At 44.1% G+C, this 25456-nt stretch overlaps 2 protein-coding genes across 9 annotated transcripts in view; both read left to right on the plus strand.

Annotated features, from left to right (window-relative positions):
- farp1 (FERM, RhoGEF (ARHGEF) and pleckstrin domain protein 1 (chondrocyte-derived)) overlaps nucleotides 1-22963 on the plus strand; it is a 109841-nt gene extending 86878 nt beyond the window's left edge. For 2 of the 6 annotated variants that reach the window (XM_052493764.1, XM_052493763.1), the window contains exons 12-27: nucleotides 710-806; nucleotides 1046-1256; nucleotides 6841-7031; nucleotides 7405-7494; nucleotides 12901-13034; nucleotides 14104-14185; nucleotides 14391-14628; nucleotides 14752-14882; nucleotides 15106-15174; nucleotides 15627-15716; nucleotides 16016-16098; nucleotides 16472-16584; nucleotides 17015-17181; nucleotides 20021-20128; nucleotides 21433-21584; nucleotides 21691-22963. In XM_052493764.1, coding sequence (XP_052349724.1) covers nucleotides 710-806; nucleotides 1046-1256; nucleotides 6841-7031; nucleotides 7405-7494; nucleotides 12901-13034; nucleotides 14104-14185; nucleotides 14391-14628; nucleotides 14752-14882; nucleotides 15106-15174; nucleotides 15627-15716; nucleotides 16016-16098; nucleotides 16472-16584; nucleotides 17015-17181; nucleotides 20021-20128; nucleotides 21433-21584; nucleotides 21691-21772 — 2038 coding nt within the window. In that variant the 3' untranslated portion in view covers nucleotides 21773-22963. The remainder of the gene's footprint in view (nucleotides 1-709; nucleotides 807-1045; nucleotides 1257-6840; nucleotides 7032-7404; nucleotides 7495-12900; nucleotides 13035-14103; nucleotides 14186-14390; nucleotides 14629-14751; nucleotides 14883-15105; nucleotides 15175-15626; nucleotides 15717-16015; nucleotides 16099-16471; nucleotides 16585-17014; nucleotides 17182-20020; nucleotides 20129-21432; nucleotides 21585-21690) is intronic. The other 4 variants (XM_052493766.1, XM_052493765.1, XM_052493767.1 and 1 more) reach the window with 4 other exon arrangements.
- Nucleotides 22964-23542: 579 nt separating this feature from the next.
- LOC118367029 (dedicator of cytokinesis protein 9-like) overlaps nucleotides 23543-25456 on the plus strand; it is a 120656-nt gene continuing 118742 nt past the window's right edge. For all 3 annotated transcript variants that reach the window (XM_035749987.2, XM_035749985.2, XM_052493773.1), the window contains exon 1: nucleotides 23543-23995. In XM_035749987.2, the coding sequence (XP_035605880.1) occupies nucleotides 23879-23995 (117 nt within the window). In that variant the 5' untranslated portion in view covers nucleotides 23543-23878. The remainder of the gene's footprint in view (nucleotides 23996-25456) is intronic.

A 25456-nucleotide genomic window follows, 5' to 3' on the forward strand; every position in this document is an offset into this window, starting at 1 on the left:
TGTCCAGTTAACAAAGACTCACTTCTCCAAACATAGGCTGTTCAAAATGTGCTGTCCTATAACGCCATATTAAAGCTAGGCCTAGGCTATATCTTGATAATTGAGAACATGCCTCACAGATACATGATCTGTTTTTTGTTGTTGAGGAGAAGTGCAATGTGTAAAGACCTAATACTAGTTGAAGCCAATTACAATGTTGACTGTTAACATTCCAAACCTATTGAGCAAACACGGGATGTTGTTGTTGTTGTTGCTATCACTTGTTACTGTAGCCTATGCTATTTAATAAACTGTAGTATCAATCCACAATGGACTAGGATGAGAATATTCCGTGCCCCCAGCCAAATTAACTGTCAATAACCTACAGAACTTGAAGCAAACGCCTATGCAGTATTATTAAGCCTATGGAACGCCGTTGATTGGCCAGTGAGTGGCCAAGCCCTCGTCACACCTACAACTTATTTATTCATCAAAACCCAGCCCTTTCGCACTACCGCCAGCTATTGCGCTCGTAATAACGACTGTGAAAATAGCAAAGACGATAGCTACGACACATGCACAGCGCCAGCGCTTAGATTAACCGTCGGTTTGTTCAAATAGAGCCCTTTAATGGCAGTGTTTTTTATATCTAGTTATACAGAGACTGGATGTGCGAAGGTTTGCCAGGTGTATAACATGTTCACTTTCTGTCACCTTGTCTCCTCTTCAGGAAACACAGCAGGGTCCAGCACAGCAGCAGCCGTCTGTCTCCACTGCCTTCCCCGCACCGCCCTCAAGTGCCAAAAGAAGTCAGTGTCTCCTTCGAGGCTAGTGTACTAAATGGCACTTTGTGGAACCGTCTCTATCCATCTGCTAGCCAACCCAGCATGTTTTCACCTAGGAAGATTAGAACATGAAAAATATAGTGCTTAGAACAGTGTTAATAATTGAGTGGAGTGAATAACTAACTCGTCCATAACACACACACTCTATTTCCTTGTTTAACTGTCAAGTATAACCTTCAACCCTCTCCTTCTCTCTCTTCTCCCGTCTCCGTACGGCACAGAGTGTGAGCCGTGCTCCAGGAGACATAGTGGACTCTCCGCCACGCCGTCACTGGAAGGAGTCCGTGTTGGTGAGCGCCGAAGACCCATCGGCCCTGCGGACCAGAAGCAGCCCCTCCAGCCAGAGGAATGGGGCACACAGCGAGGAAAGGCCAGGCCCCGGGGCAGAACCAGGCCCAGCCAGGCAGCCCCACCCAGAACATCTGAACACAGGTCCAGCCTCCCGGGGCGCTAAGGGCAGCAGCTCCTCCATCCCCTACATTGACTGCAGTGATATAGATAGTGAATACGACGTGGCCAAGGGCCGGGTTACCAGGTCTCACCCTAATGAGAGCTATGGGGAGGAGGTGGCGGGCCCCCGCCGTGGCAGTATAAACGAGCGAGAACTCGCTCTGGGTAGGATGAGGTACATGGAGTCCCCTCCCTCCCCAAAACCCCCCCTCAATATGAGCCGTGCATTAGATGAGTCGGGAAACCTGTCGTTCTTCGGCGGGGGTCCGCCACGTGGCCCTCTCCATAGTACTATGATGGAGGATTTGGGGGGTCGTGGTATTGGGGATCAGCGTAGCAGCAGCCCCCTGACAGTCCGCCATATGTTAGGCTCTAAGAGCACCACGTCAAGCCCCGTTATGAGCACCTTCCACCGGACAGGTTCGCTCAGCCACGCCGATCAGAACGGCTACGGCTCCCGGCTCCCGCGCTGGGACGAACCGGGTCACGGGGGCTTTAACGCCCGGGGGGGCCCTGGGGGGCCCCGAGATGAGGGCCAGGCCCCGCCAAACTACGGCAGCTACTCACCCATCGTGGCCCGCTCGCCACACTTACAGAAGCTCCACAACATGCGTAACCGTTCCGACACTGACCCCTTCGTCCTGAGCCCGCAGCAGGCCACCTCCACGCCCTCCCACGATCCCCGACCTGTCGTCTCCCGCAACGAGCGCATGGCTGCTCTGGAGCGCCGTATGATGGCCAATGGCCTGTCTGCCCCTGGCCAGCCCAAGCCCAGCCCCTTACAGAAGCTGTACAGCCGGGGTGGCGTAGACCACATAGGGGCTGTTCAGATGATTGACGGCTCCACCAGCAGTGGCACTGAGTCCAGTGATTCGGAGACCGAGACCACCACGGGCAGCTCCAGCAGCCACCCGCTGACCTATGGTAACCCCATGGCAATGGGGGTCAACTCCTCCCCCATGCCCAGGAACAAATACTCCTTCGGTAGCCTCCAGCTGGATGAGGAGTTGGAGGAAGATGGCTGCCTTAATTTTAGTGACGAGGACGGGGCTCAGGTGTTCAGCTGTTAGGCTAGCCTTGAGAAAAGAAGTCCAGAGATCTGCCCTATAGGCAGGGTAGGGTAGCGTTGGGTCTGAGAGGAGATGGGATGGTTAGCGTGGTAGATGGTGATTGCTATGCCAGTTTGTGTGGAGGGACAGATGTTGCTTAGGAGGGTTTAAGACAAGGCGCTACTAACCCCCTTCACACTCCTCTGTCGCTGTGCTGAGCATACAGTAGAATACGCTCAACCATGAGCCAGCCTGACACTCTGTTTCCCATTGGGTCGCTCTGCCCTTTAACTGAGGGAGAGAGGGATGAAGGGCTCTCTCTGTTCTCTTCTACCCTTAGGGGGTTAACCTTTCATGTCTTCTCGGATTGTATTGGTGTCTGCACAGACCAGGTGGTTCTGAATTAGAGAGATTATCGTTTTCTAGTGCCAAGTCCTTTGAACAAACACTGCATGAATGAAATGCAGTGGTCGGTGAGGGTTTCAAACACCCTGATGCTCTGTAGCTGAATGTTTGGGATGTAGTCGAGGGAATTACTGTTTCACACTCCGTCTACGATGATGCATTGTAGGGTTTATTGATTGTCGGAGGGTTCCAATGCTCTGTCTAATGCCGTCTTGTGTCTTCATATAACACAGGGGTGGGCAACTCCAGTCCTCGGGGGGCCTGATTGGTGTAACAGTTTTGCCCCAGCCCCAGCTGACACACCTGACTCCTATAATCAACTAATCATGATCTTCAGTTTAGAACGCAATTAGTTGAATCAGCTGTGTTTCCTAGGGATGGGGAGAAAAGTGTGACATCACTCCCGCCCGAGGACTGGAGTCGCCCATCGCTGATATAACATCCATTCTGTAAATTGACAATATGTTGTTGTTTGATAGCATGTCGATGGGGGAGTTGGTTTACGTTTTATACGGTACTGTATATGCACTTGTATTGCTTTTGTAATCGTTATGATCGTATCTGTAGACTTTTGTGATGGATTGGTTCGTGTTGAGTATACTGTGCCTAGAAATAGAGGAGACAGACAGGCAGTTTCCTTGTAATGTTCTGTGTTAATGTTCTATGTCTGATTAATTGTTGATATTTTTAGGGAGTTGCTTAGGAGGGCACGATAGTATTGACTATAGACGTGGGTTTTGCTTGTACTGTACATGCGGTCGATATCTAATTAGTGTCTGTAGTGAGAGAAGTCGGTCATGTCTTTGTTTGGTGCTGAGAAAGCTTCCAGTTCAGCTGCAGCACGTCCCAACTCCTCATTTCATATTCACTATGTTTACAGTAACCCTGTGTTCTGTACAAATACTCAACAGATTGAAATTCAGCTAACTACTGTTGACTGTGTGTGTATATATATATATATATATATATATATATATATATATATATATATATATATATATATATATATATATATATATATATATATATATATATATATACACACACACAAACAGAGCCACAATAATTTTTCATAGACGTAGTTTGTTCTGGCGAACATCCGTTTTAACGAAGGAACGTTATTTTAAAGACTTGACATACCAGCAGATATCCATACCCACTTAGTACTACTGGACAGTGCTGGTACTGGTTGTCCAGAAAAGCAATTCTCTGTGGGTTTTAGGCATGTTTTATTAGACCTAAGAGAGTGTGTTTGAGTGTGTGTGTGTGTGTGTGTTTGAGACCTCAGGTGTTGGTGGTATAATATGGCTCTGATGCCCACTGTTGGCATCTCTTCTTCTCCTTGTCTACCTAAACATCTCTTGTAAGCGTTCATTTTCTATTGTTCAGCGAACTCCAGGGGTATACTTATCTCACTGATTTGTTCTTTTCCTCCAGCATTGCAAAGGTAGCCATTTTTCCCTAACAAAATTACTCTGCACTTTTGTGTTTTATTTGTTTTCTTGCTGTCCCCAATTTATTTTCTTTCTTTTTGCTTCATTCTCCTTGTCATTTGTTTGCAGTGTATCATTTTGATTAAGGATTTATTGACCTTATCTCACAATGCTTTTAATTTTTTTTTCTTTTTTTCCCCCCAAATTTCCTTGTCCAATTTGAAACACTGTTCTGTTCTGTCAGCATGCAACACTTAAGGGGTTAAATCTCACCTTGTCTCTATTTCCCTGCTCTGAAAGCATGTGAACCTGTTCCTGTACTGTCCTGATGTCTTGCTGTTCTGTAACTGACTGTGTGAAGAGAAAGGGGGTTCAACTGGGTCTCCTTTACTGTAGTGGTCCCGGTGACTGTCAGCAGAGAGTACAGAGGACTAGAATGTAGGACTGGGGAGTTGAGAAATGACTCTGTTCAGGATGACAGGAACCAGGGAATACGCTGGGTACACGGAGGCAGGTTTCAGTATGTGCTGCATGTTATGTGTCTGAAAGGCAATTTAAGGGCAGCGTCTCAGTCTCTCAGCTCATCCGTCAATGCCACGGGCTTCTGCTAGTCTAGGATCTTTGAGACTCTTCTAGGCTTGGGCTTTATCCACGTGTACAGAGTATTTATTATCTATCGTGTCGTTTTATGATATTGGTCCTATTTATTAACATGGTCCAAAATGAATATAAACTGTAATAACACAATGTTGTTTTTACCTGATTCATTGATGACTTCCAGGTTAAGTGTGAGAGGGAACAGTATGAGAGTAGTGCTGGTCGCTGGATCACTGCAGGCAAGGAGAACCCTGTCAGGTACACCAAGCACTGTCTTATGGCTCTGTGGCGTTGGGCTGTCGCACACGGCTGATATTTCGGGTCATGATCTGTATTCGATACCAACACATTCACTACACCTACTCTATAGTAATATAATATAGTAATATATTGTGTGCCAGGCTTAAACTCATGGCTCTATAGGCCAGGCTTAAACTCATGGCTCTATAGGCCAGGCTTAAACTCATGGCTCTATAGGCCAGGCTTAAACTCATGGCTCTATAGGCCAGGCTTAAACTCATGGCTCTATAGGCCAGGCTTAAACTCATGGCTCTATAGGCCAGGCTTATGTGTGTGCTAGTCTCGACCGTGCTTGGTTCCATTGCATGTCCAAGAAGCTAACCCAGGGCTCAGGCATGATGTTGATGCTTTCCTGCCCTGGCTGTTTCACGATGTATGTACCCTCACCTCACTCCTACCTGCTGTAACGTTTCACCGGGCATATATCACTCACATCAGACAAGCCAGTAGCACTTTCAGCAGCAAGGTATAATTTGATCCATCTGAGACGACAATGTGCATTACGTTACGATGATTACTGCTCACCCATTAAACGTTGATTCAAGTTCAATTTTACGAGTGGACACAAAATGCTTCTTCTGCAGATTGTGCTGCTCCTACGATTGACACAATTGATTTGTATAATATAGCTTGAGTGTACAATCGGTATGCTCCCTCTAAAGCAACTGACTGTCTTAATAAAGTAGTAGCAAAGTGGTATCCGTAGTAATACTGCAATAGAGAGATTATTCTGGGAAGCTCTTTGTGCACTGTGACACCTACAGGTACTATTAGACAAGTCCCAGAATATGCTTGTTGTAAATTCCAACTTGACTTGTTTCTCTTTCCCTCTTTCTCTCACTCACTCACTCACTCACTCTCTTACTCACTTCCGTCACACACTGTTTGCTACGGTCTCGTGTTGATGTTGCTTTGACACTCACTGGGCTCTGATACTGATTTTACCGGATCTTCTCTTTTCCCCGGGAGACTTTCTACACTTTTTAACCTTGTATACGGTTGTGCACTAGTGTCAATAAAGTTGACCTTTATGAAGTGGGACTCCGGAATCTTCTTTTATAAAGACCCCCCCCCCCCCCACCCCCCGACATTGTCTCGTGACTGTTTTTAGACCCTAGTCCCATCCTCATCCTCCTGTGCTGTCGTAGATGTAGCGTAGCTCTGTTAAATGTACGTGTGTGTGTGTTTATAGTGTGTGTTTTAAAAAAAATATACACTCATTTGTGTGTGTCTCGTGGCTGTGTTCATGTAGTCCGTGTTTGGTATTCCCGTGGTGCTTGTTGTCACAGCTGTCCCCTCCATTGTAGAATGTAGTATCGTGGCGTCTGTAAGGTGTTCACCAGAGATGTTGCTGGTTTAATCATTGTTCTGTCCATGCCAACGTGGTGCTATCAGAGGACAGGAGACGGTAGTGGGCAAGTATGCAATCAAGTGTCCCTAGTGAACATCCTAGTGGAAGTGTAGTTGATTTAGGTAATCGATTCCAGTCATTCATAATACTGTATTCAACCCAACAGCAGTGTAATCCTGAAGGTATCATGCTGAAATGGCAGACATTATAGAGATAGAAGAGCACTAGAGCTGTCTGGGCAGCAGAGTGAGTCATGGGTGACTCTTGTCTGGATGCAAGTAGCTACAGTAACTAGCTACAGGCAAGGCACATCCCCCAATTTAGCTCTCATTGTTATCCCTGGGACAATACTATAAGATGTATATGACTGTAATTTAACTTGTTCGTCTCTAACTCTTCCTCATTTCTCATCCCCCTCTCCTTCCCTACAGCAGGAGTGGTGTCCAACAGCCCCCATCTCTCCGCCTCCTCCGGTAACTCCCAGGGCATGGTCAATGGTCGGAAGCCGGTCGAGCTCTGTGGTCACAGTCCGGACGGTCGGCAGCCCTCCCCCCTTACCAGCCCCCTGCTCAATGATGCCGGAAGCGTGCGCACCGACGATGAAGACGAGGTTCGGAGGAAGGTTTGTGGTCCAGAGAGGGCCCCCGTTAAAGGATTAGAACTAGAGAGGGATTGTTGTCAGTTGCTGTGTGGACGTCATTGTGGTTTTAAATCTCCAGTTAGCATAACCAGCTTCAAAGAGGCTACAGTCACATAGTACCTAAAATAGCAGAGGACCCAGATTACCTGGCCTAAATAACTACCCACAAGGACCAGTGTTGTGAACACTGTACAAAATGTGATGTACTGTACAAAATGTGATGTACTGTAACTGGGCTACATGTCTTAACACTGGAATTGATGACACAAAATGTGAAACAAATACCCAAGACACAGTCTACAGCTTACTGTGTTGTCTCTGCTCAGTTTAACACTCTGTCCTCTTCCTTTCACAGAGATTCCCCACCGACAAGGCCTACTTTATTGCCAAGGAGCTGCTGACCACAGAGAGGACCTATCTGAAGGACCTAGAGGTCGTGACTGTGGTAAGGCCTATCACCAGATAGATTCTTCCGCTCTCTCAGGGACTCAACACTGACCTTTTGTTTATTTTCTCCCATCCTCCGGGCAGAAAACATTGATTATTCCGGCTAGCTGCTTTACAAAAGAGCATATGGCAAACACACAGGGATCCATGCAGAGGTAGTGAGGGTGGGAGATGTTTTTTGGCAGGTGGGGAAAATACTCTTGAGAATGCTATGAAATGTATTAATCTGTTTATCTCACCCAAGGCTGTAAATATACAGTGCAATGAGATCCCCGGCCTTGAATGTCCCTGCTTAACGTTGGGCTTGACATCCTATTTTAGTCATTTCCTTTTGGCTCCCACCGCCTCTGTACAGACAAACATATGGACGCATTTTTGTTTGTCTCTCAAGGGAGACGCAAAAGAAAACAGGACATTAAAAGAAAGGCGCATCTCCTTCCAGTGTATTGCAATCAGTGAAGGAAGTTGCTGTGAGTGTTGGTGTCACGTTTCATTAGTCGTGTGTACGGGATACACATGGTATACACCATCCAATGAAATGCTTACTTGCAGGTTCCTTCTCCACAATGCAACAGCAATACGAAACGATAAAAGATAATAATATGAACATAAAGTAAATGGCTCAGTAGAATAAAATAAACGTTTTAGAATAAGTATAATACAGCCACAATTTATAGTCCAATATTTACACGTCTTTTGGGGAAACGGGGGTTGAGCGGCAAGTGTTTTAGTCCTGCGGGGTATGAAGTCAGTATTCAGTATTCACCCTGTGAACATAATCTGGTTGTAGCAGTGTTCACAGATGTGGAAACGGAGACTGCAGAACCACTCTCTTCTCTCGCTGTTTATATGGGCCGCCGCCACTTCTTGTCTTCTCTGATGTTTAGAGAAGCCTTTTACACTTCTAATAAACATTTGCCTTGGCTGCTCTTTCTCTTTCGGTCACTCTGTCTCTCTCTTCTCGCTTTCTCATTCTTTCTCTCTTTTTTCCCCCCCTCCCCCTCTCCACCCTCCCCCATTGGCTGGTGTTGTTAAGTCATCTGAGAAACAGCTGCTGCCTGCTGTCTGCTTCCCAAGGCCTTTCCGCAGCACCCTGCTTTACCTCCTCTAAACCCTGTTCCTCTCCTGTCTACACTGCCTTCATACAGTATTCACACCTCTTGACTTTTTTTTCACATTTTTGTTGTCTAACAGCCTGATTTTAAAATGTATTAAATTGAGATTTTGTGTCACTGGCCTACGCACAAAACCACAGAAACCAGGGATGTTTTCAAATGTCTCACAAAGAAGGGCACCTATTGGTAGATGGGTAAGAAAAATGTAAACAATCTGACGTTCAATATCCTTTTGAGCGTAGTGAAGTTATTAATTACACTTTGGATGTTGTATCAATACACCCAGTCACCACAAAGATACAGGCGTCCTTCCTAACTCAGTTGCCGGAGAGAAAGGAAACCACTCAGGTATTTCACCATGAGGCCAATGGTGACTTTAAAGCAGAAAACTGAGGATGGAGCAATAACATTGTAGTTACTCCACAATATAAATAACAGAGTGGAAAGAAGGAAGCCTGTACATAATAAAAATATTCCAAATCATGCATCCTGTGCCAAATAAATTGACTTTTTGTGCTGAATACAAACATTATGTTTGGGGCCAACACAACACATCACTGAGTACCACTCTACATATTTTCAATCATGGTGGTGGCTCCATCATGTTATGGGTATGCTTATCATAGGCAAGGACTAGTTAGAGTTTTGGGATAAAAATAAACGAAATGGAGCTAAGCACAGGCGAAAACCCGGTTGTCTGCTTTCCAACAGACACTGGGAGACAAATTCACCTTTCAGCAGGACAATTACCTAAAATACAAGGCCAAATATACATTGTCTTCAAAAAGTATTCATGCCCCTTGACTTGTTGCTCATTTTGTTACACCCTGAATTCAAAATGTATTAAATTGATTACTTTTTCACATTCATCTACACACAATACCCCAAAATGAAAAAGTGAAAACATGTTTTAGACATTTTGTACACGTATTGAAAATAAAATACAGACATATCTAATTTACATAAGTATTCACACCCCAGTCAATACATGACAGAATCACTTTTGGCAGTGACTACAGCTGTGAGTCTTTCTGGGTAAGTCTCTGAGACTGGATTGTACAATATTTGCTATTTTATTTTTTTATTCTTCAAGCTCTGTCAAATTGGTTGTTGATCACTGCTAGACAACCATTTTCAGGTCTTGCCATATATTTTCAAGCAGATTTAAGTCAAAACTGTAACTCAACCACTCAGGAACATTCAACATTTCTTGGTAAGAAACTCCAGTGTAGATGTGGCCTTGTGTTTTAAGTTATTGTCCTGCTGAAAGGTGAATAGCTGTCCCCGTGTCTGGTGGAAAGCAGACTGAACTAGGTTTTCCTCTAGTATTTTGCCTGTGCTTAGCGTCATTCCATTTATTTGTTATCCCGTAAAGCCCCTAATTCCTTAATGATTACAAGCATACCCAAAACATGATGCAGCCACCACTGTCCTTGAAATTATGAAGAGTGGTTCTAAGTAATGTTTGGACAAATCCAAAACACAAAACACAAAAGTGAATTGTTTGACACATGTATTTTGCAGTATTACTTTAGTGCTTAGTTGCAAACAGGATGCATGTTTTAAAATATTTTTATTCTGTACAGGCTCCACTTTTTTCACTCTTTTAAATTAGTTTTGTTTTGTGGAGTAACTGCAATGTTGCTGATCCATCCTCAATTTTCTCCTATCACAGCCATTACACTCTGTAACTGTTTTAAAGTCACCATTAGTCACCAAATCCCTGAGTGGTTTCCTTCCCGTCTAGCCACTGAGTTAGGAAGGACACCTGAATCTTTGTAGTGACTGGGTGTATTGATACATCATCCCAAGTGTAACTAATAACTTCACCATGCTCGAAGGGATATTCAATGTCTGCATTATAATTTTTACCCATCTAGCAAGATCTACCATCTTTGCGAGGCATTGGAAAACCTCCCTGGTCTTTGTGGTTGAATCTGGGTTTGAAATTCAATGCTCGACTGAGGGACCTTACTGATCATTTTGTGTGTGGGAGAACAGATATGAGGTAGTCATTCGAAGATCATCCAATGTATTATATGACTTGTTAAGCAAATGTTTACTCCTGAACTTATGTAGGCTTGCCATAACAAAGGGGTTAATTTAAGACATTTCAGCTTTTCATTTTTATTGAATTTGTTAAATTCAAAAAACATCATTCCACTTTGACATTATGATATATGAATATATTTTAAATTCAGGCTGTAACACAATAAAATGTCGAAGTCAAGGGGTGTAAATACTTACTGAAGCAACTGGAGTTGCTTACCAAGATGACATTGGATGTTCCTTAGTGATCTAGTTATAGTTTTCACTTAAATCGGCTTGAAAATCTATAAGACATGGAAATGGCTGTCTGGCAAAGTTAACAACCAACTTGACAGAGTTTGAATAATTTCTTTAAAGAATAATGGCAGTTATTGTACAATTCAGGTGGTCAATGCTTTTAGAGCCTTACCCAGAAAGACTCACAGCTGTAATCACTGCCAAAGGTGATTCTAACATGTATTGATTGACTCAGGGGGTTGAATACTTATCTAATTATGATATATTTGTTTTTTTAACATCCATTCGTTTAATATATATATATATATATATTCTTCCACTTTGACATTACAGAGTATTTTGTCTCGATCGTTGTCAATTAAATCCATTTTAATCCCACTTTGTAACAAAACAAAATGTGGATAAAGTCAAGGGGTGTGAATATTTTTGCATTACTTTTGACCAGAACACGATGGGTGTATATATAGTGCACTATATTGGGAATAAGGTGTCACATGGGATGCAAACCAGCTAAACCCCCCACCACCACCTCCAACTCCACCACTCCAAACCACAAACCAGCTAAACCCCCCCCCACCTACAACTCCAAACCACAAACCAGCTAAACCCCCCACCACCTCCAACTCCACCACTCCAAACCACAAACCAGCTAACCACCACCTCCAACTCCACCACTCCAAACCACAAACCAGCTAAACCCCCCACCTCCAACTCCAAACCACAAACCAGCTAACCCCCCACCACCACCTCCAACTCCACCACTCCAAACCACAAACCAGCTAACCACCGCCTCCAACTCCACCACTCCAAACCACAAACCAGCTAAACACCCCCCACCACCTCCAACTCCACCACTCCAAACCACAAACCAGCTAAACCCCCCACCTCCAACTCCAAACCAAAAACCAGCTAAACCCCCCACCACCTCCAACTCCACCACCCAAACCACAAACCAGCTAACCACCACCTCCAACTCCACCACTCCAAACCACAAACCAGCTAAACCCCCCACCACCTCCAACTCCACCACTCCAAACCACAAACCAGCTAAACCCCCCACCACCTCCAACTCCACCACTCCAAACCACAAACCAGCTAAACCCCCCACCACCTCCAACTCCACCACTCCAAACCTCAAACCAGCTAAACCCCCACCACCAACTCCACCACTCCAAACAACAAACCAGCTAAACCCCCCACCACCTCCAACTCCACCACTCCAAACAACAAACCAGCTAAACCCCCCACCACCTCCAACTCCACCACTCCAAACCACAAACCAGCTAAACACCCCCCCACCACCTCCAACTCCACCACTCCAAACCACAAACCAGCTAAACCCCCCTCCCCACCACCTCCAACTCCACCACTCCAAACCACAAACCAGCTAAACACCCCCCACCACCTCCAACTCCACCACTGCAAACCAGCTAACCCCCCCACCACCTCCAACTCCACCACTCCAAACCACATCAGGCTATAGCTTCCCTAATCTGATCAGGTAGCCTTTAATGAAAGACTCCCCCTGGGTCTTGTCAAGAATGATGGGCTATTGATTCCTGCATTTCCTCCATTCATCTCCAAGTCGATTCATCCATTCATCTACAGGTCGTTAAAGGATTTGGTGGAAGTCATGAGGCCAATGTGATTGTTGCTAAACAACAGCACAGAGGTCTTTTGGCAGCAGCACATCAGGCAGATTCTAATGCAATCCAAGCAGATGGGCTCCTAATTCACCAGAAACACTGCATTTCACCTCATTAGATTGCAAGTCCTCTTTTGGCTACTGGCAATTGAGAATGTCACGATTTGCACAATAAAGAGTGTTCTCTAATGCAGAACACTCTCTCTCTCTCTGTGTGTGTGTGTGTGTGTGTGTGTGTGTGTGTGTGTGTGTGTGTGTGTGTGTGTGTGTGTGTGTGTGTGTGTGTGTGTGTGTGTGTGTGTGTGTGTGTGTGTGTGTGTGTGTGTGTGTGTGTGTGTGTGTGTGTGTGTCATCCCAGTCTTTTCAGAACTTGGTGGGTAAAGATGAAGCTGCACCGGACTCCCTGAAGAGCACCATCTTCTCCAACTTTGACCCTCTGTACAAGTTCCACTCCGGCTTCCTCAGAGAGGTGGAGCAGAGACTGGCTCTATGGTGAGATGGCATGAAAGGCCTTGTACCTCACTGGATGACTATAATCCATCACAATGATACATCTATTTTATAGTTCAGGTCATTTTTTTCTTAAAATGCCAGTGCACTTAGCCTCGTTTTGTGTAAGGTCCCCTTAGAGTAAGAACACAGTTGGGGTTTGTCATTGTGAACTGGGCTCATTGATCCCGGGGCCTGGTCTTTGTCTAATGAGCGCTATTGACATTCAGTCTGGGAGGCCTCATCGCAGAGACGCACATCCTCCCGTGGATGACCTGGGGAGCTGGGGTTGCTATGGCAACGGTCGTGCTGCTTCAAGCCACTACTTCTAGCCTGTGGGTTTTTCCACTGTCTGCTCCTCTTAATGATGTGGTCCTTACATCAGAGCTCCCCCATGGTGGCACAGAGAGGGCCTGACTGGCAGACGGTCACTGCTGCAGACTTCATACTGTAGTGATCAGCATCACATGTCCAGACGTACTACAAGACCAAACGAGAGCGAAAGGGACCTCCACGCAAGATCTGACTGTGTTTTCTCTCAAAACATGGCTAAAGCCCCAAAGGCAAATCAGCAGACCGAATACAGAGCACAGATGCATGTAGCTGGCTATCTTGTTTTACATATTCAAATGTTATTTTAGCCCTCTCCTGACTGCTGACCTTTGATTTAGATCTGGCAGAGGGTTTTGTCAGTGAAAGAGGGGTTGTATCTCAAAGGCATAACATTCCAAATGTCCTCTTTGGGCTTGTACTACCCACTCCAGAACGTCTTGGTTTGTATTTTGAATGAACGAGCGTGGAGAAAGGTCAGTCTGCATGGTGCTATATCTAGCTGTCAACTGCAATTCATGCTCAAGGTAGACACCTGCTTGCGGTTTTCAGCGGTGCAGTCAAACGCCATTTAAATGTCCTTGCATGAGTGTTGGAGCTCACATGAATATGAAATATGGCTTTAAGAGTCTTTTAAGTGCTTCACATTCCTCTGCTGTCCACAGCAGAAATCTCTCAGCACAAACCCTAGCATGAAACTGTTCCAGAGAGAAGAAGTTGCTAGTGTTTTATTTTTTTATAGGGAAGGGCGCTCCAATGCCCACATTAAAGGAGATTACCAGCGCATCGGTGATGTCATGCTGAAGAATCTACAGGGCTTGAAGGTATTGGCTGCTTTTTCTTGCACTTTATATCAAATTCACTTTGTATCTGCACCATGACCAATGTATGCTGACTTGTACAAACTGTCGTACAGCTCCAGGGGCGTTGTTTTGCGGCTGACCCTGTGCTCCCCGTAGCCTGTTGTGTGTGTGTGTGTGCGCAAATGGCCAATAAAGATCTATTCTACTCAACCCTACTCTATTGTAGCCGCTGACTGCCCACCTCCAGAAGCACTCGGAGGCCCTGGTGGAGCTGGAGAAGGCATGTCGGGGCTCCCGGCGGCTGGAGGTGCTGGTCCGGGACTTTGAGCTGCAGAAGGTGTGCTACATCCCTCTCAACGTGTTCATCCTCAGGCCCCTGCACCGCCTCTTGCATTACAAGCAGATCCTGGAGCGTCTGTGCAAACACTACCCCCCCACACACGTGGATTTCAGGGACTGCAGAGGTAACTGTTACTGTTCTGTAGCCGTCAGGGGCTCTCTGAGACCGGGCTAGCTTAGAGAGCCCCGCTGGTGCTGTTGAGGTCTATGACATCACAGACTGAGCGTTGCTGTGTCCTCTCCCGTAGCCGCGCTGGCGGACGTGTCAGAGGTGGTGGCCCAGCTCCACGGCAGCATGATCAAGATGGAGAACTTCCAGAAGCTTCTGGAGCTGAAGAAGGATTTGATTGGCATCGACAGTCTAGTCACTCCAGGGCGGGTGAGTTCAAGTAGGGATCTGGATGCGTCCCCGAAGGCACCCTATTCCCTATATAGTGCAAAAGTAGTGCACTATGTAAGGAATAGGGTGCCATTTTGGACGGAATCCCATATCAACATTTTGTATGTGAGAGTAGCCAGTTTGAAAAACTCATTTGTTTTTATCCGTTTTTATCTTTCCCTGAGATGTTGTGATGGAATTTGTTGTGATTGGTGTTTTTCAGGAGTTCATCCGGCTAGGCTGCCTCAGCAAGCTGTCTGGAAAAGGCCTCCAGCAACGAATGTTTTTCCTGGTAATGTCTGCAATGCATCTGAGATGTCATCCTGAATGAGTTATTAAACAGATTATTCAGTCGAGTGATCTCACAAGATAGACGGCTGTGGAAAGTAGAGCCCTGTGTTTAACCTCCTCGGTATGAATGACTTTGTACAAAATGCCTCAAAGACGACGGCTTCCTTATCTTTCTATGCAGCTGTTTACTGTTTTTGAGCCAGTGTCCCTATTCGTTATTGTAGGGCATCTAATTGAGACCACGACTCATCTGAATCATGATTCGTGTTAGAACAGCTTGAATGTTATCTAGTGCCACTGCAACAGGCATATGCCCAACACAGCCAATGTATTCACCAAGCCACAGACCATCGTTCAGTGTTCTTTTTGTGTGAAGTCAATAAGTGAGGTTGGTGTGGCTATTAATAACCCGGTAATGATTGCCTTCACTTTTCTCTTGTTCTCCGGTGACAGTTCAATGACGTCCTATTGTATACGAGTCGAGGGATGACTGCGACGAACCAGTTCAAAGTGCATGGGCAGCTCCCTCTCCATGACATGACAGTAAGTTGACTCTCTTCCTTCACCTTTTCTTAACCCCCCTCTTGTGCCCTGGCGTGGAGTGCAGCACAGTAGAGTACAGTAGCTGTCACAAGTTTGTAATTACTTGCTGTAAATAAACTAGCGTGCTGTGCCACAGTAACTCCCCTACCATCTGTGTCTCTCTTTAATTCCCCCTCTGTCGCTCTCTCCCTGTCCCCCTTTTTCTCTCTCTCTCTCACACACACGCAGTCCCTCTCCCACAAGCAGATTTGTTCCTCTCATGCCCCATGTGTTGACTGACTGTGTCTGTGTGTCCCCAGATCCGGGAGAGCGAGGACGAGTGGGGTGTGCCTCACGCCTTCACCCTGGTTGGGCAGCGTCAGTCAGTGGTGGTAGCAGCGAGGTGAGTCTGTGGTCCGAACTCCGAACGAGCTGGACTATTGGGTAGTCGTTTGACAGATGCCAGACAACAGTATGTGTACAGGGATGTGTGTTTTCATGTTTGCTGTGGTATGACTAAAGTGGTCGGTATTCAGAATACAGTGGTTGGTGAATCGGCAGGCGACTGGTAAAACTCAGCAGTTGACAATAAGGCATTTGTATAATCACAAAGGCACGTTCATTATTTATACAGCACACTTGGTCATAGAAATAACCACATGAAATATTTATTAGGTGAAGCCCAGCACTGGTGGAAGAAAATGCATTACCTTTTCTGTCCATTTCTCTCCCTCTTTCTCTCTCATTCTTTCTCCCACCCCCCACCCCCCATCCAGTTCCCTGTCAGAGATGGAGAAGTGGATGGAGGACATTAAGATGGCCATTGACTTGGCAGAGACCAGCAATGGCCACACGGCTGACCTGCTGGCCAGAAGTCTGACTGATAACAGTAAGTTGATACTGCAGTACACAGACTCTAGAGCATGGGCACTGGGCCTGCCGTAGGGGACAACTAGTAGTGTCTGGAGAATCATCCGACCCCCGCGCGTTAATGAGTTATCGCTGAGTTCTCCCCATACTGTTCCCTCATTGCACGGACAGTTGCTACTCTTCTAGAAACTTCAGAGGCAGAATGGGCCAACCTATACATCCGAAATGAGCTTGAATAGCTCAAATACAATGCTTCAAAATGTATGGTTTATAAAGTCTTGATTTAAATTATTTTTTCTAATTTCCTACAGCCTGTCTGCATGTATTTACAAACCTAGCCACGATGAAGTATTGTGCTACTATTTATCTCATCAGGTTTTACACTAGGATCCGTCTTCCCACGTTGTCGCCGTGTGTATGTGGAATTAACCGCTTCCTGAATTTCCCAGAATCCACAACAGAGGACTCCTGTGCGGAGGCGGAGTCTGAGGACGACCTGATGGCGTCACGCACCTCCCTGGAGAGGCAGGCCCCTCACCGTGGTAACACCACGGTGCACGTGTGCTGGCACAGGAACACCAGCGTGTCCATGGTGGACTTTAGCATAGCTGTGGAGGTACCACAACCAGTCCTAACCTGTCCTGCCCTCCCCCATCTCTCTCTCTCACTCACTATGTATCTATCTGTTTCCTCTCCTTATTGAATGTGCTTCTCTCCCCTGGGAACAATGTCCTCCTGTGCCACCCTCTCTCTCTGTCCTGTGCTATTTACACATTAGATTACCTCAGTGCTTTGTCCCCAAGCTGTTGGCACTGTCTCGTCTGTGAACTGCTACATAGGACACTCGGCAGGATGTCATCGACGTTTTTCGGTCTTGAACAGCACATCTCAGTGCAGCTGAGACGGCATCTTTCAAGCCGTTTATTTTCTCTGTTATGTTGTATACTGAGCCCAGAGCAAGACCAGACTTTAGCATGAGGTGGGTGCACTGACAGGACACTGTTCTCATCTTGCCCTCTGTGGCTAACTGTTCCAGTGTGGTTCTCTTATCTAATCTCTACTGTGGATGTCCCGTGTGGTTTTGCGCTCCTTTTTTCTCTCCTTCAGAGCCGTACCTGGACTCACCGTTAGTCCCCCCCTCCCCCCTCCGTGTTTAGCCCTTGCAGTGCATGCGTGTTTACACCTACTCAGTCTTTGTGTCTCTGTCCTCTCCTCCCTCCCCCCCTCTCTCTTTTCTGTCTGTCTCTTCTGTGTGTCCGTCTGCCTGTCCTCCGTGGTAGAGGACCCTAGTCCAGTCAGTGACTCAGAGGCCTCCCTCTCGGGGCCCGGCAGTGGCCAGGGACCAGTGCCTCTGTCTCTTATCTGCTGGTATCGAGTTCACAGCCTCTCCTTTAGTGATTCCTGCAGGAGTCTAGAGGTAAAGGAGCCAGGGAGAGAGGAGAGGCCTCCCCATCGCATTGTAGCATTACTGTCATATATTAGCACCTTGTGTCTTCTTTGAGGTCGTTGGTGAAAAGTAGAACGCTTTTGTGTAATACTTTTCACCTGTAAAGACGTACAACTAAAATAAGTTGGTGGAAGCCTAAAATCATGGCTCAGTTTACAGTAAATGCTTTATATTGCCACTAGATGGCAGTTGTTTACAGTGACCATAGAGGTCACTGTTAGTTCAGTGACTTTAAACTGTTGCTGGATGGACCCCAGGATAGACACTGTCTGTTTATAGCTGTACTTACCTCCTTTAAACCACTGAAGTGAACAGAGGCCTCAGGCTTAATTACAGTGGGTTTATTTTCAGAGCTTACAGTGCAGCACACACTATTCCTTACGCACTAACATACAGTGCCTTCAGACAATATTCGTTCCTCTTGTCTTATTCAAAATTCTGTTGTTTTGTTCTTCTCACACATCTACACACAATAACCCATAATGACAAAGTCAAAACGTGTTTTTAGAAATGAATGCAAATGTATTGAAAATTAAATATAGAAATATCTCATTTACATAAGTATTCACACCCCTGAGTCAATAGATGTTGGAATCACCTTTGGCAGCGATTTAAAGCTGTGAGTCTTTCTGGGTAAGTCGAGAAGTGCTTTGCACACCTGGATTGTATAATATTTGCACATTTATTATTTTAACAATTCATCAAGATCTGTTGGTTGTTGATCATTGCTAAACAGACATTTTCAAGTCTTACCATAGATTTTCAAGCTGATTTTAAGTCAAAACTGCAACTAGGCTACTCAGGAATATTCAACAGTGTATATTTGGCCTTGTGTTTTAGGTTATTCTCCTGCTGAAAGGCGAATTTGTCTCCCAGTGTCTGTTGGAAAGCAAACTGAACCAACGTTTTTCTCTAGGATTTTGCCTGTGTTTAGCTCTATTCCTTTTCTTTTTATCCTATACAACTCCCTAGTCCATGCCAATGACAAGCATACCCAGAACATGATGTAGCCACCACCATGCTTGGAAATATGAAGAGTGGTACTGAGTGATGTGTTGTGTTGGATTTGCCCCAAGCTTTGTATTCAGGACAAAAAGTTCATTTCTTTGCCACATGTCTTGCTGTTTGCCTTGTTGCAAACAGGATGCATGTTTTGGAATATTTGTATTCTGTACAGGCTTCCTTCTTTTCACTCTGTCAATTAGGTTAGTATTGTGGATTAACTACAATGTTGTTGATCCATCCTCAGTTTTCTCCTATCCCAACCATTAAACTCTGTAACTGTTTTAAAGTCACCATTGGCCTCATGGTGAAATCCATAAGAGGTTTCCTTCCTCTCCAGCAACTGAGTTAGGAAGAACAGCTGTTCCTTTGTAGTGACTGGGTATATTGATACACCATCCAGTGTAATGAATACCTTCACCATTCTCAAAGGGATATTCAATGTCTGCATTATAATTCGCATTACCAATAGGTACCCTTAGCAAGGTATTGAAAAACCTCAGTTTTTTGTGGTTGAATCTGTGTTTGAAATTCGCTGCTCGGCTGAGGGACCTTGCGTACTTTTATGTGTGGGGTACAGAGATGAGGTAGTCATTCAAAAATCATGATAAACTCTATTATTGCACCCAGAGTAAGTCCATGCAACTTATTATGTGTTGAGCACATTTTTACTCCTGAACTTATTTATTGAACTTATTTAGGCTTGAGTACTTTACTCAAGACATTTCAGCTATTCATATTGAATACATTTCTAAAAACATAATTCCACTTTGACACTATGGGGTATTGTGTGTAGGCTAGTGTTTAAAAAAAGTTTATTTTAATCCATTTTAAATTCAGGCTATAACACAAACATGTGGAACAGGTGATGGGGTGTGAATAGTTACTGAAGGTGCTGTAAGTGTTTGTTGAAATTCCCTCTACATGTTTTTATTTTTGTCATGTCATTTTTCTATGTAGTACATGAACAAAGTTCACTGATTTGTAAATTGTTTTTCTACTGTAGAATCAGCTGTCAGGAAACCTGCTGAGGAAGTTCAAGAACAGCAACGGCTGGCAGAAACTCTGGGTGGTCTTCACCAACTTCAGCCTGTTCTTCTACAAGACCCACCAGGTGAGGGCTAGCACCTACTCCTCGTGTTTGTCTGTCTGTGTAGACCATGGCCCGTGTTCACAAAGCGTCTGAGTAGGATTTCTGCTCTACGACCAGGTCCCCCATGTCCATGTAATCTTACTAATTATAAGTTAGCACTCTGAGACGCTTGATACATTAGGTACCAGAACTACAGCAATGTGTTCTGGGGCCTGTCTCCCCCTCCTTATGATCCATGTATGTCTGTGAAGGCCAGAAGCACAACAATGTGTGCTGGGCATGACCCCCTAGCCTCCTCCTGCTCATGATCCATGATCATCAACATGGCAGTATTGTTTACAATCTAACAATATCCCATTAATTTAAGAATATCCCATTTCTCTGTGGAATTTCAAATCCATGTGCCATGTAAGGGAGTTACGCACATCCCCATGCCAGTTGATCTGCTATCACTTTCAGCACAGCTCCCCTGAATCCATTAGAATCACCACCTGAAAGAAACCATTGTTTGTAATGCTATAGTTAGTTACTCATGTTTTGTCACATGTTCTGTGACCTGTTGCCGTGGGGCATTTTCCCTCATTTTAAAATGCACCATGAAAGTATGATCGTGTTATCAAGTGTTTTTGTAGTGAAAAGCGGTGGTGGTAAAAGTAAAGACACAGTATAAATTGAGTCAAATAAAGTAAAAGAGTAAAAGTCTTACTTGAGTAAAAGTCTAAAAGTATTTGGTTTTAAATATACTTAAGTATCAGAAGTAAAGGTAATTGCAAAAGATATACTTAAGTATCAAAAGTACAAGTATAAATAATTTACAATTGCTTATATTAAGCAAACCAGACGGCACAATTTTCTCATTTTTGTCATTTACGGATAGCCAAGGGCACACTCCAACGCTCAGACATCATTTACAAACACAGCATGTGTGTTTAGTGAGTCCTCCAGATCAGAGGTAGTAGGGATGACCAGGGATGTTCTCTTGATGCGTGAATTAGACCATTTTCCTGTCCTGCTTAGCATTCAAAATGTACCAGGTACTTTTGGGTGTCAGGGAACATGTATGGATAAAAAGTACATCATTTTCTTTAGGAATGTAGTGAAGTAAAAATGGTCAAACATAAAAATGGTCATGTAAAGTACAGATACCCAAAAAAAACTACTTAAGTAGTACTTCAAAGTATTTTTTTTACTTAAGTACTTTACACCACTGAGTGAAAGTGAGTAGCTCCTTGAAATTCCGATCGCTTTAACTGTTTGTTACTGAATGTAAGTAGCTTCATAACATTCAGAATGCTTAACTGTTTGGTCCGTTCCCCTCTCTCCAGGATGATTATCCTCTGGCCAGTCTTCCCCTGTTGGGCTACTCAGTCACCATCCCCACTGAGTCTGAAAACATCCACAAGGACTATGTCTTCAAACTGCATTTCAAATCCCACGTCTACTACTTCAGATCTGAGAGCGAATACACTTTTGAGAGGTGCAGTACACTTCTGTCTATCCTGTATTGTGTACAGTATATAGTATGTTTGTTTACAGATGTTACTGGGCAGTGTGAAACCCCCTGTCTTTTTCTCTCCATACAGGTGGATGGAGGTCATTCGCAGTGCCACCGTCTCTGCCAGCAGCACCCGCATTCTGAGCCGGAAAGAGCCCCATCCGTACTGATCCAAAGAGCAAGGGCTCTCTCCCTGTCTCCATGCCTCTTCTCCCTACCACAATCTCCCATAGGGTCTGGCCACATCTAGCCTCTCATCACACTACGACTCCCCAAGCAGCAAGCTGAAGCAGAGCCCCTATGGCGCCACATTCACTTCACTTCTCTGGACACTCTTGATTTCCTTTTCTACACATATCTGGAACATATGTACATTGAGCAGTGTCCATGCACAATCTTGGTGCTTTTTAATGCTTTAATGGTGACATGTCCGCTGGTTTAGACTGCATCAGAGACTGCATTTTCAGCATTTTTACTCAGCTCTGAACCTCTTTTTGTAGGATGCCATTTTATACTGTTTTCTAACGAGCTGAATCACTTACTGTACTTCTGGTTTCACATTCTGTCATTGGATTGTTTTTATGGTGGGAACATGTTGATACAGAGATTCTGCATTTTTAAACTTTTTTTTCATAGATGGTTAGAAAATCACTGCATCCTCAAGATTTTTGTCTCCTTGTTTACTTTAGGGGGGAAAATAATAATTAAAAAAATAATAAGAAAAAAGTGCCAAACAGTTTAACCATTTTCCTACACTTTTAATGCAATTTTACTACATTGGTGGTGAGGAGACTTGAAATGTGTTGTAAGAAAAAAGAAAAAAAAAGTCACTTTAAATTACATTTTTCATTTAATAAGATGTCTCTGGACAGTGAGAGACCTTGTGATAAGTAAGATATCAGAATATTTTGTTGTATCATCGACTTAACTCTAGAACTACTTATAAAGCTATCAGGGTAGTTACCATCACCACTAACGCCATTATTCAAGTGAAGTGAATATTCCTGTTATGCTTTGTTGTAAGGATACTTCAGAGGGTGTTCTGAAGACTATTATATTCCACCCTCAATTGTGTGAGAAATGTGAGATGTTCATAATCTGTGTATTATGAAGGAAACTGTAATGGAAAGCTTTAAAGAATATGTGTGAAACAAAATCTAAACTTTCAGTTCCAAGCACCATTGCCCTTGTTGGACTAGGCTGCCTCCCATATGTAAAGAGACCTTTACAAGTCTACATGAAATGGATATATGCATATGACAGAGAGGGAAAACTTTGGTTTTCCTTATTGAGGGAATGCTGTGTTTTCCCAGACACCAGAGAGCGCTTTGGAAATGAAAGCAATAAAAACCTAATTTGAACATTTGTATTGTGGGTTCTTTTGCTAGTCCATAATAGCTAACAGAGGTGTAATTGCCCATTTAATGTTTTTAACCACTTTCACCTCAGTACACTACAAGAGAATTGACATTTTGTTTCTTGTATTCCCATAGATGGCATCATTGCTCAATAACATAAGACCTGTGCCATTGCTGGTCACGTACTGGCCCGAAATTATTGCATAATTTTAATCTGATGAAAGAATTCTACGTAGTCCTCCTAAAAACAAACATGGTCATTCTCATTAGGTTTTCACCGTCCAATTTAAATGTTGTGTGAAGTACTTCACTGCATTTAATTTATGCACGTTTTAATAGTTATTCTACATTCACTGAACAATTTCCACTATGGTGACAGACATGGCATTGTATCTTCTCTACTTACCACGTTACATGTCGATAAAAACAGCCCCCCCCTATGAATATTACTGTAACAATGATTACAGTACGTTCATAGCCTGCTCATACAGAAACTGAACTGGGCAGGCCTTTGTAAATCACTGGAGGAGGGAGGAGTGGGGAAGCGTGGTAGAACGACGCACGCAGATTACGCTTTCTGACTGGCGTCGCATGTACACCGAGCATAGCGAGACCGACGACGGACAGCCGTAATGAGACGGTGAACGCGCGGAAGAATGGTTTATTATGACAACAACAACTCAGCTGGGGGATGCAACAGCTGCGGGATAATACAATACAACTTTCACTAGTAATTGTTGCAAATTATGAGATCAAAAAGGCAGAGTGAACCAGCACAACATGACCCAGTTTTAAACTCAAGGTGCGCTCTTGTGCTGACGGAGAAACGGAAAAAGCCGGCAGATGATTCCGTTCTTACTCTTCTTCTTTGACGTTTTATAAATTCCTAAAGAAATTGATGAAAGACAGGACTCGACAATGTCAGTTCCAGTACATCCGGAGACCAGGAAATTTACAAGGGGACTAAGTAAACCTGGCACTGCGGCTGAACTAAGGCAAAGTGTCTCTGAGGTTGTCAGGACCTCCGTGCTTGTTGTAAGTACACTAGACAATTTCCATCCCCTTCTAAGCTCTCTATGCTACACGTCTGTTTGCTATTGTGCCTTGTGTGTTACATTCTAGCCCGTAGAGATGTGCGCCCATTGTCACCCACCCTCGAGGTCAGCAGGTGCAGCACTAAGATAATTATACTCAATGTGGCCCAATAAGACCTGTATCACATTTTGTACATGTAGGCCTACTTGAAAGCATTACATTATGCATTCCATGTTGGTCGTTTACCTATTATTTGACTTGGTTTACCTGTTAATTGTTTAGGCCTACATTACTTATTGGTGCACACAGTGTTAAGCCAACTTCAGCTGCCTCCCTCATTTCATTGAGTTGTATTCCATTCTAGTCTATTTTTTTGTTGTTGCTCTCTGACCCTCCAGCAAGGCCAATCATCCCTCTATCATTGATTAAACATGTAAATTAGATGCACACATCATCAATGGTAGGCCTATACATGGATTATCATGGATATGAATCATTCTGTGCATTTTATTTTTATGCTGCAATATGTAACTTTTTGGCCGACCCTACAAAATTAACATAGAAATGTGAGTTATGGATCTGGCATTCTCACTGAAAGCACGTCTAAGAAGCGGTAGATCTGTTCTTTCTATGCTTCCTGTTCTTTTACTTTAGGGTCTGTACACCAGCTTCAAAGAGAGAACACAATATTTTGGGTTATGGAAAATATATTTCACAGCTGTTTAGATGGTACAAGGATTCTTTACACCACGCTTGTTAATTTAGTCTTATAAACTGAAATTCGGCGAACTATTAGAATTTTAGCAAACATGGAAATAAGTTAACTAGCCCTACATTTTTATAACCTGTTGTGGAAAAACGTAATGTGTTAAAGGTGCCATCTATACTGAGATCCATGGAGCACTTGGAAGGCCAATCTTGTAGAGACTACATTAGGCCGGTCTGTCTAATGGGATGCACAACATGTCGGTATTAGCACACTGTACTCAATAGGCCACCATATTGTCCCCTTCAGGTCAACATATTTGCATGATACAAGGAAAAATGTGATTTTTTTAGTACATAACTAAAACCCCTTCATGTGTATGTGTAAGGATTTTTTAACATTTTCTTTGCTTTTAGAAATTACAATTTATACAGTGACCAAATAGATGTTAGGAATCTCTGCCCCATTATAAGGTATTTAGTATCAGTGAGGTAGTCTATGTCCATAGAAAGGCTCAGAGGCACCACATTACAAAGAGAAGTGTTTGGAATCAATTTCATGGTCGGTGTCCCAGACAGTATCGGGTGCCATTTGTCTAATGTTGAATTTGACCATCCAGCTTGGAACATTTGGGCAACGGGGACCTGTGATATCACAATATTAATTTTTGCAAAGGCTCTGGAGAGAAAGGAGTTGACCCTTTTGTGTGTACTGTGTTTGGTGTGGTGTTTGGAGTAATTGTTCTGACTTTCCTA

This window comes from Oncorhynchus keta, chromosome 34 (assembly GCF_023373465.1).
Source record: "Oncorhynchus keta strain PuntledgeMale-10-30-2019 chromosome 34, Oket_V2, whole genome shotgun sequence".
Taxonomy (NCBI): Eukaryota; Metazoa; Chordata; class Actinopteri; order Salmoniformes; family Salmonidae; genus Oncorhynchus; species Oncorhynchus keta.